General features: G+C 39.9%; 1 protein-coding gene across 4 annotated transcripts in view; it reads right to left on the reverse strand.

Moving 5' to 3' along the window:
• MICU3 (mitochondrial calcium uptake family member 3) overlaps nucleotides 1-15,972 on the reverse strand; it is an 89,325-nt gene extending 73,353 nt beyond the window's left edge. For 3 of the 4 annotated variants that reach the window (XM_050801823.1, XM_050801822.1, XM_050801824.1), the window contains exon 1: nucleotides 15,556-15,956. In XM_050801823.1, the coding sequence (XP_050657780.1) occupies nucleotides 15,556-15,936 (381 nt within the window). In that variant the 5' untranslated portion in view covers nucleotides 15,937-15,956. Of the gene's footprint in view, nucleotides 1-15,555 lie in introns of all 4 variants that reach the window. The other variant, XM_050801820.1, reaches the window with a different exon arrangement.
• Nucleotides 15,973-18,114: the final 2,142 nt, after the last annotated feature.

Consider the following 18,114-nt stretch of genomic DNA (forward strand, 5'->3'; position numbering starts at 1 on the left):
AGAGCCCTGCTTTTTAGCCAGACATATGAAATAAAGGTTACCTTTTTCAGGCTGTGTTGCAGTTAGACAGGGCCATTTGACCAAGTTTTGGCCAGTGAAGTACAGACAAAATTGTTTTTTGAGAATTTCTGGAGGACCGATTAAAAGGTGTTCCCTTAGCTCCAGGAGCACAGGTAAGGAATGGCAGCATCATGATTTTTATTCAGGTCTCCTGACCCACCCCAAGCACAGATAAAATTGTTTTTTGAGAATTTCTGGAAGGCCACTTAAAAGGTGTTCCCTTAGCTCCAGGAGCATAGGTAAGGAATGGCAGCATCACGATTTTCATTCAGGTCTTCTGACCCAACCCAAGCCAACTGCTCTTTATTACACCAGCTTTCACTTATTTCAGCCTATGTTATTTCCTTAATCATTGTAATCTCTGAGCCTCAAGCTGCTGTAGAGGGCAATTGTAAGTAGAAATAGGCAAGGAGGTCACTGTAAAGTGAGGACATGTGGAAAGGGAAAAGGAGGAAGATCTATATTTTCCCAAGCACAAGCGAAACAACTACATGACGATCCACACTGCTTTTGGACTAGGATGTAGTACTGTGAATCAGTCAATCAACATACCACAATGTTTTCACCAATTTTTCTAGGTTACATTCCTCTGATCCCTCTGTCTCCCAGTGCTTTGCTTTTCAAAAAAAAAAAAAAAAATTTAAAATTCCTAGGGAATTCTAGGGAGCTACTCTGCTCTCCTAAAATTAAGAAAACACTGCTGAAGAAGATACTTGAATTACAGAGTACCATCTAAGAATGCTACTTTCTCTGTAGATCCTAGAGGCTGCTTCCTGAGTAAAACCTATCACCAAAATATATGAGATATGTTTTCATGACTTCTGTATTAGCTTGTAATCAAACAATACCCTCCTGAGTAACTTCTGCTCTTATGTATCTGACATTCAGATAATGAACTTTCAGGTTCATATCCTTCCCATTTTGACCACTCTACTGAACATCAACGTTCAACCCAATCTACAGCTTTAACCATGTTCCAAATTCTGCTGTGTGAGAGGTGTGGGTACGGGAACAAGGACACAAATTGTTGTTCTCCTATCACTTGCTAGCAAAAGGCAAGAACCTTAAGTGTGCCTTCTTGCCTAAGGTTTTAGAAATATTTACAACTACTATAATTCAGAAGAACTTCAGGATTTTAATTATTTGGTGACATATATGTGGGCTATTTTTCATAGTTCACTACTTAATGCACATTAGAACCCAATATTTGTTCTTATAACTCACAAAATTTAGAATATTGAATCAAAGTATGAAATATATATTTTACCTTTCTCTCCAAATAGGATGTCTTGACTTTGATTTGTTAAGTCCATATTATAAAAGACTTCAATCAAAACTCTTACCTGACTTTTATGAAGATCAACAAAGCTGGCAGGTAGAGAGAACCAGACAGACATATTTGATAGCACATCTGCACAGTACTGGACCAAAAGGTTACTAAATGTATTCTTTAGTATGAGAACATAAAATCCTTATGTGACCCATTTATTTGGATAGAAAGCAGTCTGGAGGAGGTCATGTGACAACAAAGATTGAGTCCAGAAAGGAAATAATGTTTAAATCACACTGATCTTCATTCACCCCAAGCCCTGGTCCAAAACCTGCCTATCACTGTCCTTATGACTATATTTTTAAGCTTCATGGTAGTAATGTCTCAAAACCTTTCTCAATCTCCTGGGGACAATGTACGTATATGGACAATTACAAGTAACCTCTCATTGTCAGATTAGTAAGAATAATTTTAAAGCAGTTGAAAGAGGTTTAGATGATATTATTTTAAAATAACTAATTTTAATAGGTTGGAGCTAGCTTAAACTGTACCTAAATTATAAGGACCTTGGACCTTTCTGATCCAATGTGAAGCCAGTTAGAAAAATTCACTTTGAATTGCTACAAGCAGTTTAAACCATCTATTACATCCTTTTGAAGAAAAGGGACAAACCAAATATCTCACCTAGTCAATACTTACAGTGTCAATTGGACAGATACCATCCTTATCAGACAGGAAAAAAGGATTGTTTTGAAATTCTTATATATACACTTCCTGTACTCTAAATTCTAGAGATAGAATTTGAGTATTAAAATGGTTAAAAGACAATTAATTAGTAAATAGGAAAAAAAGCAGAAAATACAGATTCTACTTTTCTAGTTTAGAAAAATAACTTTAATGAGCAAAAACACTACTACGCTATGGTAGCACTACTATGCTAACCAATTAAACAATTCAGCACTAAAGTTCCATATTTTACTTAGATTACATAATATATTAATACATCAGAGAATAAAGAGGTAAGGACTTACTTAAAGAAGAAAGGGAAGAAAATAATAAATCTAGAAAATCCTGTTTAGTCTAAACACAAATGACTAGGCATATTTTTTAATGCTAGATAATGCCATAAATTGAGATGGTTTGATTTTTTAAACACATTTTTTCTTTATCACAAGACTGTTTATATAAAATAAAGTTACATTCTCAGTGTTTGGCACAACAATTACAGGAGAGCAGTGAGATCTAATATTATCCAGTTAAACTTGTCTATCAAGTTTAAACAAAAATAACAAAATCTATATTGTATTATAAGTTTGGTGCATTTGCTGTGTAAGTTAAATATTGCATCATGAGTTAAAAAAAAAAGTACTAATTAGATCAAATTACTAAGGTTTACACAAATCAAAAAAGAGATAACATCAACAACTTATAAATCAAAACAGTAAAACTTGTGACCAGGTAAAAACTGCATTTCATGAGCAAGTTAAAAACCACTTTGTTAAAAAGCTCATATTGAGACTTGCAGTTACAAAAAATGAACAAATGTAAAGATTTCATGGTTTTCTAGTTTTTTTTGCAGTGGCTAAGTCAATCCTCCACTTCCCCCAAACGTCTATCATAGTTACTCCGCATATTTCTGTATCTTGCTCTGAGAAGATGACATCACCTCCTATTTCACAGAGAATATAGAAGCTGTCAGGCAAGAACACCTTCAACTACTTACCACTAAGCATATATACAGTGTCCTTGCATCCCATCCTCCTGTCACAATGGAAACAGCATCCCTCTGATTATCTAAGATTAAACTCTTTCCTTGTGCTTTAATTTTTATCTCCTACTCCCACCTGGGTCCTTATCAAATCAATTATTCTCTCTTTCCTTTAAATTTAATCTTCTTTTTTCCATCAGCATTTAAACACAATCGAGGGTCTTCCATCTTAAAAAAAAAAAAAAAAAAAAAAACAATTCCATGTCCCTCAGGCTACTATCCTCTCTCTTCTTCAGAGACAAATTATTGATATGGCTGTCAACACCTCACTTTGTCCACGTTACCTTTTCTTCACGTTTACTCAGCTTATCCAACTGTAATCTGATTTTCACCTCTAATGTCTTCACAAAATCACCCATGACTCCCTTGTTGCTAAATCCAATGCACACTTTCTATTTCTATCTCAGCCGACCTCCTTGGGTAGCTTTCAGTATAACTCACTGCTTCCTTTCTGAAAGTACAGTACTATATTTTTTCGACTTCCACGGCCCCCCTGACTTTTTTTTTTTTTTTTTTTTTTTTTTTTTTTTTTTTTACCTGTCTGGACTCAACTTTTCAGCTTTTGCAGACTTTCTTTTCTCTGCCAGTACTTTAAGTCATGGATGCTCACCAGAGTTCTCTCCTTAGATGCTTTTCTCTTCTCATTCTACATATTCTGAACAATGTCATCCACTCTTAGATTTTAATACGTGATGATTCCCAAATCTATTTCTATAGTAAGGGTTTCTCTCCTGAGCTTTTGACCTATGCATCCAAATGGAAATTTACCTTCAGCTGTTCAAAAGATACCTTGATCTATTGTACAAGTTACAAACTTATCATCCATGCCCATCATTCCCAACCTGTTTTTTCTACTGAGGGCCTAGTCTCAGTGAATTGCAGCAAATCCACCCAGTTGCCCAAGACAAAAACTTATTGAATAACACCCTTGATTCTTCCATTTCCCTGACCCTAAAACCCTAGAATTTTCCGTTTATTATTTTCAGACAGAGGTTGGTCGCTGGTAATTGATATCACAGAAAGTTAACCTGCAGATACAATAGGACTACCACATATAATTTTACATATGCCACTATCTAAAAATAAGAAAAACCTTAAAGCATTTGACAAGCCACTAATACTGAAGTCTAAGGATGCCTCTAAAGAAAGTGAATTTTTTTTTCTCATATGTTTATGGGGAAGAAAATAAAAACATATAATCTCTGCATTTGCTATTTCATGAAACTGTAATTAGTTACTAAATTCACCATTACCGCTAAAGCTACTATGACTCAGTATCCAATCATTAATCCTCATAGGTAACACAAGGTAACAGACATCTATTATTTTCCCCTTCTGCTAGAGTATTTAGATGATCTTCTGATCTCCATAAAGTCCAACGCAAATCTACATGAATGAAATGATTTTGTAAAAGCAAGATTTCGAAAGAACTATAGTAATTAGAAAAACTGTAATTTATTTCTGGATTTTTAATTAATTCGGTCATTAAATAAGGATTTATTAAAATCTTTTTAGATACAAGACTTATCCGTTATAGCATGGGTAACGAAAAAAATCTTCCTCAAAACACTGAAAAATGCACGTTATGCACATGTACCCTAGAACTTAAAGTATAATAATTAAAAAAAAAAAAAAAAAAAAACACTGAAAAAGTTTAAGGTTAAAAATACAATAATGGGGCCAGGCACGGTGGCTCACGCCTGTAATCCCAACACTTTGGGAGGCCGAGGCAGGCGGATCACCTGAGGTCAGGAGTTCGAGACCAGCCTGACCAACATGGAAAAAACCCGTCTCTACTAAAAATACAAAAAATAGCTGGGTGTGCTGGTGCATGCCTGTAATCCGCAGCTACTCAGGAGGCTGAGGCAAGAGATGCAGTGAGCTGAGATAGCACCATTGCACTCCAGCCTGGGCAACAACAGCGAAACTCCATCTAAAAAAAAAAAGGAACAATGTAAGATGATGGATACCTTAATTAGCTTGATTTAATCACTCTACAATATATACACATATCAAAATATTACACTGTGCCATAAATATATAAAATTATTTTATAGGGTTAATGTCATTGTTTAATGATCTCAAATGTTTTCTTTAATCTTTGGGTAGAAAACAGCATTCATATCTCAAAAATTACTAGAGATAAATTACATATTCAGTCTGTAAGAGGGCAGCTACATATCACTTAGTAGTTATAAAATAGTCCTGCCCCAAATTATGTATGTATAACCCTATAAATAGGACTATATGTGAGAATCAATTAAGAAGTCACATTAAACCCAAATATTTAATAGAACTAAAAAGTAATCTCTACTCAAATCATTGTACGTGAATCTATTAGATGGTCAGGCCATTATAAGGCATCCAGACTCTCGTGGACTTGTGACAAGGTGATTAAAGAAACTAAGAGAGGGGATCAGCTATTTAGCTTCTCATACAACAATGCTATTCCACATAGAATTAGCTTACCTTCAATTTCATGTGTATGTAACTTCCCTTACTATAAAAAACTGGGACTTTTCTCCATTTACAGGTATATACATATACTGCAGGTTCAGTTCCATACCACCACAATAAAGCAAATATTTAAGTAAAGTGAGCCACATAAATGTTCTGGTTTCCCAGGGCAAATAAAAGTTGTGTTTATGCTACAATTAGCCTATTAAGCATGTAACAGCATTATGTCTACAACAGTACATATCTTAATTTAAAAATACTTTATTGCTAGAAAAGTGCTAATGATTATCTGAGCCTTCAGCAAATCAAAATTTTTTGACACTGAAGGGTCTTGCCTTGATGTTGATGGCTACTAACTGATCAGAATGGTGGTTGCTGAAATTTGAGGTGGCTGTGTCAATTTCTTATTTATATATTTTCATTTTTATTTATTTATTTATTTTGAGACAGAGTCTCACTCTGTCACCCAGGCTGGAGTGCAGTGGCGCAATCTCAGCTCACAGCAAGCTCCGCCTCCCATGTTCACGCCATTCTCCTGCCTCAGCCTCCCAAGTAGCTGGGACTACAGGCACCCACCACCACCCCTGGCTAATTTTTTGTATTTTTAGTAGAGACAGGGTTTCACCATGTTAGCCAGGATAGTCTCCATCTCTTGACCTTGTGATCTGCCTGCCTCAGCCTCCCAAAGTACTGGGATTACAAATAAGACAACAATGAAGTCTGCACATCGACAGACTCTTCCTTTCAAAAAAAAAAAGATTTCTCTGTAGCAGGTATAGAACTTCTCTAAAACTGGAGTCCATCATCTCAAACCTTGTGTATTAGTATGTTCTCATGCTGCTAATAAACACATACCTGAGAGTGAGTAATTTATAAAGGAAAGTGGTTTAATTGACTAACAGTTGCACATGGCTGGGGAGGTCTCACAGTCATGTCAGAAGGCAAATGAGGAGCAAAGTCACGTCTTACATGGCAGCAGTCAAGAGAGCATGTGCAGAGGAACTCTCCTTTATAAAACCAGCAGATCTTGTGAGACTTATTCACCATCATGACAACAGCATGGGAAAAACCTGCCCCCCCACAATGATTCAATTATCTCCCACCGGGTCCCTCCCATGACACATGGGGATTATTACAATTCAAGGTGAGATGTGGGTGGGACACAGAGCCAAACCACATTATTGCACCTCTGGGACCTCTCAAATCACATTTCAAAACTGATCATGCCTTCCCACAGTCCCCCGAAGTCTTAACTCATTTTAGCATTAACTCAAAAGTCCACAGTCCAAAATCTCATCTGAGTCAAGGCAAGTCCTTTCTGCCTATGAGCCTATAAAATCAAAACCAAGTTCGTTACTTCCTAGATACAATGGGGCTACAGACATTGGGTAAATACACCCATTCCAAATGGGAGAAACTGGACAAAACAAAGGGGCTACAGGCCCATGCCAGTCCAAAATCCAACAGGGCAGTCAAATCTTAAAGCTCCAAAATGATCTCCTTTGACTTCATGTCTCACATCCAGGTCACGCTGATCCAAGAGGTAGGCTCCCACAGCCTTGGGCAGTTCTGCCCCTGTGGCTTTGCAGGGTACAGCCCCACTCCCGGCTGCTTTCATGGGCTGGTGGTGAGTGTCTGTGACTTTTCCAGGTGCATGGTGCAAGCTATCAGTGGATTTACCATTCTGGGGTCTGGAAGATGGTGGCCCTCTTGTCACAGCTCCACTAGGCAGTGCCCCAGTGGGAACTCCATGTGTGGGCTCTGACCCCACATTTCACTGCTGCACTACCCTAGCAGAGGTTCTCCATGAGGGCTCTGTCCTTGCAGCAGACTTCCACCTGGACATCCAGGCGTTTCCATACATCCTCTGAAGTCCAGGCAGAGGTTCCCAAACCTCAATTCTTACTTCTATGCACCCAAAGGTCCAACACCACATGGAAGCCTCCAAGGCTTGGGGTTTGCACCTTCTGAAGCAATGGCCTGAACTATACATTGGCCCATTTTAGCCATGGCTGGGACACAGGGTACCAAGTTTCAGGAATGTACAAAGCAGCAAGGTCCTAGTCCCAGCCCATAGAACCATTTTTTCTTCCTAGGCTTCCAGGTCTGTGATGGGTGGGGATGCTGTGAAGATCTCTGACCTTGCCTAGAGACATTCTTTCCATTGTCTTGGCCATTAACATTTGGTTCCTTACTTATGCAAATTTCTGCAGTTGGCTTGAATTTCTCCAGAGAAAATGGGTTTTTCTTTTCTATCACATCATCAGGTTGCAAATTTTCTGAACTTTTATGCTCTGCTTCCCTTTTAAACATAAGTTCCAATTCTAAACCATTTATTTGTGAATACATAAAACTGAATGCCTTTAACAGCACCCAAATCACATCCTGAACAATTTGCTGCTTAGAAATTTCTTCCAACAGATACCCTAAATTCTCTCTCTCAAGCTCAAAATTCCACAGATCTCTAAGGCAGGGACCAAATGCCACTAGTCTCTTTGCTAAAACATAGCAAGAGTCACCTTTGCTCCAGTTCCCAACAAGTTCCTCGTCTCCATTAGAGATCACCTCACCCTGGACTTTACTGTCTACATCACTATCCAGGATTTTGGTCAAAGCCATTCAACAAATCTCTAGGAAGTTTCAAACTTTCCCATATTTTCCTGTTTTCTTCTAAGCTCTCCAAACTGTTCCAACCTCTGCCTATTACCCAGTTCCAAAGTCACTTCCACATTGTCGGGTATCTTTACAGCAGCACCCCACTCTTACCAGTACTCATTTATTCTATTGGTCTATTCTTACACTGCTAACAAAAACATACCCAAGAATGGGTAATTTATAAAGGAAAGATGTTTAATTGACTCACAGTTCCACATGGCTGGGGAGGCCTCACAATCATGGCAAAAGGTGAATGAGGAGCAAAGTCATGTCTTATATGGTGGTAGGCAAGACAGTACATGCAGAGGAACTCCCCTTTATAAAACATCAGATCTTATGAGACTTATTCACTATCACAACAACCGCATAGGAAAAACCAGCCCCCATGGTTCAATTACCTCCCACTGGGTCCCTCCCATGACATGTGGGGGTTATTATACTTCAAGGTAAGATTTGGGTGAGACACAGAGCCAAACTATATCACCTTGCCACTGCTCTATAACAAAGTTCACAGAATATTCCAAATCTTTGTTGTCATTTCAACAATTTTCACAGCATCTTCACCAGGATTAGACTACATCTCAAGAAACCATTTAATTTGCTCATTCACAGAGGCAAGTCCTCGTCTGTTAAAGTTTCAACATGAAATTGCAGCAATTCAGTCTTATCTTTAGGCTCCATTTCTAATTGCAGTTTTCTTGCTATTTCACCACCTCTGCAGCTACTTCTGTCACTGAAATCTTGAATACCTTGAGGTCATCCATGAAAGCTGGAATTAACTTTTCCAAACTCCTGCTAATGTTGATATTTTTACCTCCTCCCATGAATCACAAATGTTCTTAATGGCATCTAGAATGGTATATCCTTTCCAGAAAGTTTTCAATTCACTTTGCCCAGATCCATCAGAGGAATCACTATCTATGGCAGCCATAGCCTTATAAAATGTATTTCTTAAATAATAAGATGTAAAAGTCAAAATTAGTCCTTGATCCATGGACTACAGAATGGATGCTGTGTTAGCAGGCATAAAAACATTCATCTCCTTGTAAATCTCCATCAGACCTCTTGGGTGACTCGGTACATTGTCAATGAGCAGTAATATTTTGAAATGAATGTTTTTTTCTAAGCAGTAGGTCTCAATAGTGAGTTTAAAATATTCAGTAAGCCATGCTACAAACAGATGTGTTGTCATCTAGGCTTTGCTGTTCCCCTTACATAACACAGGTAGAGTAGATTTAGCATAATTCTTAAGGGCCCTAGTGTTTTCAGAATGGTAAATGAGCACTGCCTTCAACTTCAAGTCACCAGCTGCATTAGACCTAACAAAGGATAGACCCAGCCTATCCTTTGAAGTTTTGAAGCCAGACATTGACTTCTCTGTAACTATCAAAGTCCTAGATGGTATCTTCTTCCAATAAAAGGCTATTTCATCTCTATTGAAAATCCGTTGTTCAGTGTAACCACCTTCATCAATTATCCTAGCTAGATCTTCGGGATCACCTGCTACACCTTGTACATCACCATTTCCCACTTCACCTTGCACTTTTATGTTATGGAGACAGCTTCTTTCCTTAAACCTCCTGAACCAATCTCTGCTAACTTCCAACTTTTCTGCTACAGCTTCCTTACTTTTCTCAACTTTAAAAGAATTGATGATAGTTAAGGCCTTACTCTGGATTAAGCTCTGTCTTAAGGGAATGTTGTGGTTTGGTCTTCTATACAGACTACTAAAACTTGCTCCATCTCAGCAGTAAGGCTGTTTTGTCTTCTCATAATCTGTGTGTTCACAAAGAGCACTTTTAATTTCCTTCAAAAACTCTTCTGCTGCATTCACAACTTGGCTAACTCTTTGCACAAGAGACCTGTCTTTTGGCTTATGTGGTATTTCAACATGCCTTCCTCATTAAGCTTAATCCTTTGTAGCTTTTGATTTAAAGTGAGAGATGTGCAACTCTTCCTTCCACCTGAACACTTAGAGGCCATTCTAGGGTTAGTAACTGACCCAAATTCAGTATTTTTGTGACTCAGGGAACAAGGAGGCCCTAGGAGAGGGAAAGAGACTAGGGAACAGCTGGTCCATGGACTAAACCACACATAACATTTACTCTTTGCTGTCTTATATGGGTGTGGTTCATGATACATGGTACAATTACAACAGCAAGGTCAAACATAACTGATCACAGATTACCATAATATACAATAGTAATGAAAAACTTTGAAATATTAAAAGAAATATCAAAATGTGACACAGAAACATTAAGTAAGCATATAATGTTGGAAAAATGGTGCCAACAGATTTGCTTAATTCAGTGTTGCCCCAAACCTTGAACTTGTAAAAAATGCAGTATCTGTGAAGCACAAGAAAATGAAGCACAACAAAACATATGCCTATATGCATCTGGCAAATTCTTCAATATTCTGGGTAAAAGCAAGCATATCCTCACATCTCAAGATATGCTGCCTTGAGAAAAGAGGCTGGAAAAGATATAAAGAAACATAGTAATGTATGACTATTTGCGATTATTATAGATATGAAAGAGATACAAAATTTGTCTAACTAGTTTTCCACTCCAGAGTAATACTCAAATATGTTGCTTGAAGCTTCTTAAGGTGAACAAATCATAAAATAAGATCATGTCTTCTGTACAATTAAGTAAAACACTGAAGTATGTTAAGCAATCTAATCATTTTTTTATTCTGGGCCTGAAAAACAAGGCAGTTCTAGAACAAAAATTTTTCCCACTAATAAAAATAGTGCTTTAAGGCTAAAACTTTGAGGTTCTAATCAGAATCATCTCTTTATAATATATATAAAGGTCAAAACCATAGTTCACTAAAAAATTTGGCAACCCAAACTTGCACAATTAAAATAAATACAGTGCCACGTGACCTGATCTCCCAAAGCCTAGAATTTTGACCTTTACTGAAGTCATCCCAATTCAAATGCTAAAAATAACTGTTTTAGCTGAACAAAATATTAAACTCAATTCTCAGTGTATGTTCCATACAAATATTTAGCATGAGCTTATTTATTCAACAAATAGATATTGTGCCTATCAGGCTACGACGCTTACCAGGCAATGAAGATATAAAGGTGACAAAGATGAACACAGTGCCTCTCCTTAAGGGGCTAAGACAAGTAAAGAAGACAAACAATGACTAAATAATCACAAAAAAGTCATTATCTGAAAGTAGAGAGAGATATTTCAACAAATCTATGGAGTCAGGGAAGGCCTTCCGAGTTCAGAGCCAATGTCTTTGACATAAAAATCTTCAAAGGCTATCATATAAGAGAACCGTATTTCTGTAAATTACTGCTGGTCACTTCCATCAGTTAAATTAGTCTGATAACACATACAGGTTAATTTACATGCCAGGCTTATGCTCAGCAGCATATTATACTTAAAAGAGATTTTATAAATCAGAAGTTCTTAGCTATAGTTTTAAACATCAAAATGAATCATTTCTATCACTTCAGGAAAACCAAAAATAATAAATGGGCTGGGTGTAGTGGCTCACGACTGTATTCCCAGCACTTTGGGAAGCTCAGGCAGGCAGAACTTGAGGTCAGGAGTTTGAGACCAGCTTGGCTAACACAGTGAAACCCTGTCTCTACTAAAAATACAAAAAACTTAGCTGGTCACGGTGGCAGGCGCCTGTAATCCTAGCTACTCGGGAGGCTAAGGTGGAAGAACTGCTTCAACCTGGGAGGCAGAAGTTCCAGTGACCGAGATCACGCCACTGCACTCCAGCTTGGGCGATGGGGCAATGCTATGTCTCAAAATAATCATAATCATAATCATAATCATAATCATAATAAATGAAGTGGCAGCACAGGTTTAAAATAAAATTTCTTCTTCTTTTTTGAGACAAGTCATGCTCTGTCCCCTAGGCTGAAATGGTACGGTACAAAAATAGCCACAGCAGCCTTGAATTCCTGGGCTCACGTGATCCTCCTATCTCAGCCCCACTGAGTAGCTGGGACTACAGGCACATGCCACTAAAATAATATTTCTGAAAAATGGCAGACTGACCGCACGATTCTCTTCCAACATCTTCTTCCCCTAACCACATTAAATTCACAGTAAACGAGTATAAAAAGGTAAAAATACAAAAGAGCTAAGATAGAGAAAAGGAGGGGAAACTAAAACACTCAAGAGAATTTATAAAATTTTTACAAAATTGAAGAGATGGAGGAGTCATACTTGACTTAAGAGAACAGAGGCACTACCTGAGTTCTGCAGAGAAGACCAAATGGAAGTAAGGTATTAATATTTGCTATACAGAATCCCAAAATGGACAAGGCCTTGGGAACTATGGAGCTATGGAGTCAGAGTAAGTAGTGGGGCTAAAAGCAGAGGATGAGATAACAATACCTAAGTGTATCATTAGATACTCACCAACATACATGCTCTTACATATATGTGCACACGTGTCTGCTTCCAGAAGACTACTGCACCTCCCATCTCTCCTATTTTTTGTAGAAGTTCAACAGCATCAGAGAAAAAGAGCTATAAAATACTGACATTTCAATGCTACATTAATAAAATGCCCAGATCACCAAACGAAAGGACATGTTATGCACAGAGACCTTCTGAGAGGTTCTCAAGTAACAGACGGGTACCAACCACAAATATGTGAGGAAAACCTCCAAAATGAAAGCAAGAGCTTATAGAATCAAACAGAAATAAAAAGGAACCTGGAAGAAACAAAGCAATGCACAGAGAAGGCCAAACAAAGTTATAATTTATATCCTTAGAAGTCAAAACGAAGTTATAATTTATATCCTTAGAAGGCAAAACAAAGATATAATTTACATCCCTATAGCAAAAAGAGAAAATATAGCAGCCATGAAGCAAAATAGAATGCTATAACTCATGAACATCAGAGAACACAAAATCGTTCTTTGAATTAAAAAAGTAGAATAGCAGAAATAAAAAAAATTCAGTAGGAAGGTTGTAAGATAAAGTCCAGGATATCTCCTATAAAAACAAACAGACGAAAAGATTTTTAAAAAATGAAATATAAGAATGATTAGAATTAGATTAGGATCTGTCAGGAAATTTAACTTCAAACAAACAGCAGTTCCAGAAAGAGAGAATAGAAAGAGGGAGAAGAGAAAAATCATTAAAGAAATAATACAAGAAAATTACACAGAATTTTTTAGACATGGATTTCCATATGGAAAGGCCTCTTAAGAACCCAGCACAATCAATGAAAAAATATCCACACCGAAGCTCATTACTGTGAAAATTTCAAGTACCAGAGATAAAGAGAAGATCATAAAAGTTTTTGGAGAGGGAAATACAAAAGACACGACAATCAGAATGCAGGACTAGAGGCTAGGGAAGGGTAAGGCACAGGACTTTAGCATTATTTGACTTCTAAAACAATGAACAGAAATTTTCATAAACACTAAGCAATAATAACATAAGTGCACAAAAGTAGACAATAAACGAATAAAAAATATATATATATAGAGAGAGAGAGAGAAAGAGAGAGAGGGAGATTGAGAGAGAGAGAGATGGAGTTTCACTCTTGTCACCCAGGCTGGAGAACAGAGGTGTGATTTCGGCTCACTGCAACCTCCGCCTCCCAGGTTCAAGGGATTCTCCTGTCTCAGCCTCGCCAGTAGCTGAGATTACAAGCGCCCACCACCACGTGCCCGGTTGATTTTTGTATTTTTAGTAGAGATGAGGTTTCGCCATGTTAGCCAGGCTTGTCTCGAACTCCTGACCTCAGGTGATCCACCTGCCTCGACCTCTCAAAGTGCTGGGATTACAGGCATGAGCCACCGCGCCCAGCCAAAAAATAAATGTATTGAACGTTCTTTAGTAGTACCATTGTTTTAAATATACTGTGTTAACTCATTTAACTCTCATAACACCCTAGGAGACTATTAGCCTCATTTCACAGGTGAGGAAACAGACATTGACAGGTCAAGTAATTTCTCCATAATGACACAAGTAGCAAGTGGTGGAGTCAAAGTTCTAGTTTTCCGAACGTGGTCTTTTTAAAAACTGTGCGATACCATCTCTCAACTGTAAAAGTAAAATTAATTTTAAGAAAGAAAAGAAAATACTACTTGAATTCCCTACCTTGCTGATCTGTTCCCAGCTCAACTATGGTTAATTAAAAGTTCTGTCATCACGAATAACGCTATGTTCCTTGCCAAGCCACAAAAGAGTATGTGTATGTGTGAAGGGAGTGGGGGTGGAGGTTTGAGGGTATTTCCTAGTATTTTGAATATTCATGTATAAAAGGACTTTACATTATGTGCTTGTGATCTGCTGATGGTCCATAAAGCAGACTCTGTAACCTAATTGTACTGACAACCTCCACCAAAGGAACGATGAACTTACATCAGATCACCACTGTGTATTACGAAAAGAACAAAGGCTATATAAATTGCATTAAAGTTAAAAACAGCATAGCTCCCTGTTTCCTAAATTATTTTCATCTACGCCTTTCACACTCTTCGAGTCTTGAAAGGAAAATCTCCCTAGACAATTTTCCTAATCATTTACATGACTATTAAATATACTGATGTGACAAAAAAAAATCACGCTCCTTTACTCACTGTTGCCTTTCACACACCTTTACCTTATATTATTAACTACATAATGACAGTTGAACATTTTTATGTGACTTTCTTCTGAAGGAGTTAGCGTCATTCACAGCCTCCTACATTTGCTATCCTATCCATTTTGTGTTTTATTGTACCTACTAATGGGATTCTGGCTTTAGTCGGGGAGGGAAAAAGAGAGAAATACATGTCTCTTTTTGAACAATTTTTTTTTTTTATTTTCCAACCTGGTAACATCATCATTCCTTGGGTATAAGGAGGTTAGCATGCAGGTTTAGCATTTCCTTTCTTGGGACTAACAAATTCCCATATGCTAATGCAGTGGCTTTTGAGATCTCAGACCACTGCTTCGAACCTCATCCTAATGCAACAGACCTCCTGGGTCATTTGCTGTCGCCCTGCGCAATCTAGGTGTTCCTTTTCCCCACACCTACAACGGTCCACTTTTCGCCTGTCATGGCCTTCACTTCTGAATCTTTTTTTGTAAGGGGGGAGGGGTGTTGGTTTTGGGTTTGTAATGATACTTGGTAGCTGCAGCCACCTTTAAGGTCCTGATGCATCAGTGACAGCATGACCTGTCTTCCCAACACGTGGGTGACCGGATCCCAGGCTGTCCGGCCTAGGTGTCAGCCTCGCTCACGGGAAGTTCCCCACCCGCGGCCACAGCGCCCGCACCGTCCCCACAGTCTCCGGGGTCCTGCGCACCCGGCACGAAGGTCACAGCCCTCGCGAAGGTGTGACGCGCGCCCGCGCACTCACCGTCTCCTTGGCAGCCGCCACCGGGATGGGCAGCATCCCCCGGCCGCGGGGCGGGTCCTCGGGCTCCGCGACCGCGCTCTCCGAGGGCCGCCCGGTCGCCGTCGAGCCGGCCCTGGGGTCCCCGTATAGCTGGTAGCACACCAGGCCGACCAGCCCCCCGCCGGCCGCCGCCGCCACGCTCAGCTCCCCCCAGCGCCGCCGCCGCCTCCACGCCGCCTCCGCCACAGCCCTCTCCTCATCCTCCCGGGAGGAGAAGGTCCGGCCAGGAAGGCCCCGGGCCTCCCCCGCAGGCCGCCCCCACGGCCCAAGGAGGGGCTGGTGAGCGCAGAGTGGAGGCGGCAGCCGGGGTGGCGGCCACAGGAGCCTTCGCAGCGCAGCCATCGCTGTGACTGCCCACTTCAGAGCTGGGAGGGGGCGGAGAACGGACGGGCGTGGGTGGAGGGGGGCGCCGAAGCCTCGCGAGAAGTCGGTTCCGCGAGCTTCGCGGCCGGCCGGGAGCTACACGTATACTCGCGCGGCCACGGGGACCCGCGACGCCACCGTCAGCGCAGGGGACTCCAGGCTCGGCCCGGGGAGAGCCTAGAAGAGGCGGCGGATCCCGGCTCTGCTCCCCGGCCCCGAACCCCCAGCCCAACCACGCAGTCATAAATTACCGCGCCGGCTCCGGCGACACCTGGCTACGTGGCAGCGCGACACCTCGGGCACAGCCGAGTCAGCGGAACTGAGGCGTGACAGATTGCAGGGCTGCTGGGCGCCCCAGGCTGTCTGGGGCCCGCGCCGCTGCTACGGGCGGGGTGGGTCTCCGAGCAGGGGTCAGCGCCCGTCTGGGACGCTCACATCTCCTAACGGTCTCCTGATCTCCAGACTCAAGGTCGTGAACGATTTGCAATTGTATCTTCACATATATGACAAAAATGAGGTATAAGCATTTGGCTCAAGTCATAACGATTGCAAATTAAGGCAAACACTTTGACGACTCAAGGGCAGCTTCCGGACTTTTGATGGGAGAAGGCTGATGCTGTTTTTTAGAAGCCATTAGCACACCCGAGGTCACTTAATTCAACAAATCGGAACTGTCTTGTGTCTATAAAACGAAGGATTTAAAAACTTCTGTGAATAAGATAAAACCTTGAATGATACCCTGATTTTTGAGGGAAGGGCTGTTGGTATAAATATAAAATACAGAAACGATAAGCGTATTGTGTCATCTTTTTGTTTTTGCTGTACTTTTTGTTTGCTATATTGTCAGTATCAGTTTTTATGAGAAAGTGTAGGTGAAGTTCCTATCAATTTCTCTCCCCAGACCCCGATTTCGGTAACTTGAATTATGTTAGCTTTCTTCTTCATACTATGGAATAGTGCCGGGAGCCCCTAAAATATTGTGGATCTAAGGGGATAGACAACTAAATACAGTGGTCTCAGTCGGGCTGCAGTGACAAGAGAATACAAGATCAGTTGATTCTGGCAATTCTTATAAAGACTAGAGGCTTTCAGAGACGACTAAATGAGTTTTTTTTCTGGCTCATGTCCTGCAATTTCTGTTCCTAACACCTTGCATGTAAGTAGCCCATCAGGTACACCCCGTTACCTCTTGTTTTAATAGAGGTTAATAGCATTTTGCTTTCTTAAAGCTGCTAAAAGTGGTAAAAAGAAAAATCTTCTGTAGCAGATGAACAAATTGTGTCTATTTTAAAACCCGTCTCTGGGTTTTTTTCAGTTTCAGCCTGTTGGTTTTATGTAATCAATGCCTAAGGAAGACTCGGTGATAGCTTCTTGCTTTATCACCAAATTTTCCTCCATTTATGCTTTCTCTATATTCTGGAAAATGTTAGTTTCCCCAAATTATTTATTTTCTGGGTAATAATTATATATATTATATGTAATATAATAATTATATTGACAGGGCGCGGTGGCTCACGCTTGTAATCCCAGCACTTTGGGAGGCCGAGGCGGGCAGATCATGAGGTCAGGAGATCGAGACCATCCTGGCTAACACAGTGAAACCCCGTCTCTACTAAAAATATAAGAGATAAAAAGACAGGCGTGGTGGCATGCACTTGTAGTCCCCATCTACTTAGGAGGCTGGGGTGGGAGAATCGCTTGAACCCGGGAGGTGGAGGTTGCAGTGAGCTGAGACTGCACCGCTGCACTCCAGCCTGGGTGACAGAGCGAAACTCTGTCTCAAAAAAAAAAAAAAATTATAATAGTTCTGACATTGTTTACCTTGAACTGAACATGATTTCCTGATTTTCTCATAAATTCTCGGTGTAGCCTAATGCCGGAATTCTTGGACAGACTGATCAATTTTTATTAGTTGCATGTTAAAAGCTGAGTAGCTCTAGGTGAAAGAGCGAGACTCCGTCTAAAAAATAAATAAATAAATAAAAAATAAATAAATAAATAAAAAAGCTAAGTAGCTCTAAACAGGATTAGGGAGGTAATACAATAACATCACATTACAGATGAGGAAAATGGCGTTCTTCATCTAAGGTGACAAATACACATACGTATAGATTTCTATGTAGTTTCTCTACAGTTTTCTAAATTTGATAGAGCTCC

The sequence above is a fragment of the Macaca thibetana genome, chromosome 8, assembly GCF_024542745.1.
Source record: "Macaca thibetana thibetana isolate TM-01 chromosome 8, ASM2454274v1, whole genome shotgun sequence".
In the NCBI taxonomy this organism is placed as follows: domain Eukaryota; kingdom Metazoa; phylum Chordata; class Mammalia; order Primates; family Cercopithecidae; genus Macaca; species Macaca thibetana.